The following is a 2806-nucleotide window of genomic DNA, read 5'->3' on the forward strand; positions in this document are numbered from 1 at the left end:
TTGATTTCTACACATAGTTTGATTTCTGTACAAGATGTATCCAAAACAATTTATTTCTGTATTATAGTTTATTATTCATATGTTGGTATAATACTGATACTGTCCATTTACTTGTGTATATACATGATTAGCAATTCATATATGTATGTACTTGTTTCCCTAGCTGCAATAATGTAGCCCTATCCAATTTTTTTTTATTCTGGCGTTTTCGGGATAGGGCTACAATTCCATAGGATCTCCGTAATGGTGCAAAATAATTTTATGAATAACCGATAATAAACTCTGTGTATTAGTCCCAAATGTTGTTTACACCAAAAGGAGTACCAACTTTGTGCTCGGGTATGTCTAATAAAGATGTTTTTCATTAAATATAATGTACAGCATGCAAAATTCTTCGTCTGCTCCGCCAAGCTTGTTATCGCGAGATCTCATAGGTGGATCTAATGAAAAACCTAAACATTGACAATCAGCGCGAAAATGTAGTTACTCGAGCCACTTCGACAAAGAAAGGAAAATCATATTGTTGCAGAAAGAATTTACACTCTGCTGTTCGGTTTTTAACTTGATATTAAATTCAAACCTTTTCAATACCGATGAAATAGCTTTCGCCTCCATACTTGTCCATTGTTGTAAATACTACCTTATATGGCATATGCAAATGACTTGACAATCGGAAGTTGAAACTTCAGTACATCAAACATGGCGCACAAATATGAATGGAGAAATTGGAATTTATCGAAATTGTTGAAAACGGTAGAATAGAGCCTCACAAATCTTAAGTTGCAGGTTGTAAATTTATATATTGACTAAGAAACATAGAATATCATTTTATTTACATAAAGAAAGTCAGGAAATGTTTAGAATGAGCGCAAATGTTGCGGGAGTGAATCACTCCCGCATTTGCACCATTACGGAGATCCTAAGGAGTTGTAGCCCTCTCCCTAAAAAAAATAAAAAATAAAAAAATCAGAGAGGGCTACATTATTGCAGCTATTGTTTCCCCAACATGCTGCATCCAAATGCAGTTTGCAGTGTATGTAACCTGTAGTTAATGTAAACTTTCTTTCTTTTTTGAATTTCCTTCTTTATAAAACTGTCTTACTGTTATGCCCTCTGGGCCCAAAATTGGAATAAACTTATCTTATCTAAACAATATTTAGATTTCTACACAAGATGTAAACAATATTTTGATTTCTACATAAGGTTCGATATGCAGCTCTGATTGCTGTGGATGAATTCCACAAGAAGTTGTCGGAGGACTACATGGCATTGCTGCCGGAGACCATCCCGTTCCTCGCAGAACTCATGGAGGGTAAGTTCTCGTCTCCAAATAAAGTCAAACATCAACAGTATTCGACACATTATTTTGAGATCGTTAAATGTTATACTGTGTATATTGCTGATACACGCTGTGTAGTACTGGAGTACACCCGTGACTTGTGAGGAGGGAATGTGACTTTGATACACGCTGTGTAGTACTGGAGTACACCCGTGACTTGTGAGGAGGGAATGGTTACCAGTTACAGGGTCTAGTGTAGTGAGTTTTCAGACTGATGATTTACGTACATAATGGTGTATATATTTACAGATGAGGAAGAGGAAGTAGAGAAGATGTGTCAGTCGGTAATCAGTCAGATGGAGAGAACCCTCGGAGAGCCTCTACAGAAATACTTCTAATGTGTCAGTCATGATCAGTCAGATGGAGAGAACCCTCGAGGAGCCTCTACAGAAATACTTCTAATGTGTCAGTCAGTAATCAGTCAGATGGAGAAAACCCTCGGGGAGCCTCTACAGAAATACTTCTAATGTGTCAGTCGGTAATCGGCCAGATGGAGAGAACCCTCGAGGAGCCTCTACAGAAATACTTCTAATCAGGAAATTTATTTTATTTTATATGAAATCTATGAAATTAAACTAAACACTCTTAATATTTGCAGTTTTATTTTGTGTGCTTGTTGTGTTAGTTGAGGTGAACATTGACAATAGCAGGAATATTTAGCTTACACAGCAAGTGTTTAATATTGACAGAGGGTGATAAAAATGTGTGTACATGTACACAAATGATATTGTATATGTACAAGTGAATACAAATGATATTGTGTGCGTGTACAAAAATTATGATATGTGTTTGTGCAAGCATACTCAAATGACAATGACAACAGAAGACATTGTCCAGCTGTAGGGATTTATACAGATATGGGCTGAAGTGAGAAAATATTGATTTTAGTTTCATTTTTACCCCCTTCTTGAAGACTTCCTGCAGTAACTTGTGATGAATTTTTGTTTCATTTTTACCCCTTCTTGAAGACTTCCTGCAGTAACTTGTAATAAATTTTTGTTTCATTTTTACCCCTTCTTGAAGACTTCCTGCAGTAACTTGTGATAAATTTTTTATTCATTTTTACCCCTTCTTGAAGACTTCCTGCAGTAACTTGTGATAAATTTTTGTTTCATTTTTACCCCTTCTTGAAGACTTCCTGCAGTAACTTGTAATAAATTTTAGATGTACTGTAGAATCATCATTGTTTGTGGGGGATTGATGTTCGTGAATTTCTTGTGTCACTCTTACCAATGAATTTACGTGTCCTCGAACATTTTTTAAACCAAGTAGAGTTATCTTTCCTAATGACATCGTATCGCTTACCCACGAAATTATGAACCCACAAACCCCATGATTCCACAGTACTCTCATTGCATGGCTGTGTCCAGTTTTGCAGAATTCTCATTCATTTCCTAAAATCTCACCATTAGATCATTCTTCACTGACTTTTGCTGTAGAAGTGATTTCAAAAAATTGAACACAATC

The 2806-nt window shown here is 35.9% G+C and overlaps 1 protein-coding gene across 2 annotated transcripts in view; it reads left to right on the top strand.

The window, feature by feature from the left end:
- LOC125669529 (HEAT repeat-containing protein 1-like) overlaps positions 1-1930 on the top strand; it is a 41704-nt gene extending 39774 nt beyond the window's left edge. For both annotated transcript variants that reach the window (XM_056164051.1, XM_056164052.1), the window contains 2 exons: positions 1204-1312; positions 1589-1930. In XM_056164051.1, coding sequence (XP_056020026.1) covers positions 1204-1312; positions 1589-1677 — 198 coding nt within the window. In that variant the 3' untranslated portion in view covers positions 1678-1930. The remainder of the gene's footprint in view (positions 1-1203; positions 1313-1588) is intronic.
- Positions 1931-2806: the final 876 nt, after the last annotated feature.

The sequence above is a fragment of the Ostrea edulis genome, chromosome 4, assembly GCF_947568905.1.
Source record: "Ostrea edulis chromosome 4, xbOstEdul1.1, whole genome shotgun sequence".
NCBI classification, from domain to species: domain Eukaryota; kingdom Metazoa; phylum Mollusca; class Bivalvia; order Ostreida; family Ostreidae; genus Ostrea; species Ostrea edulis.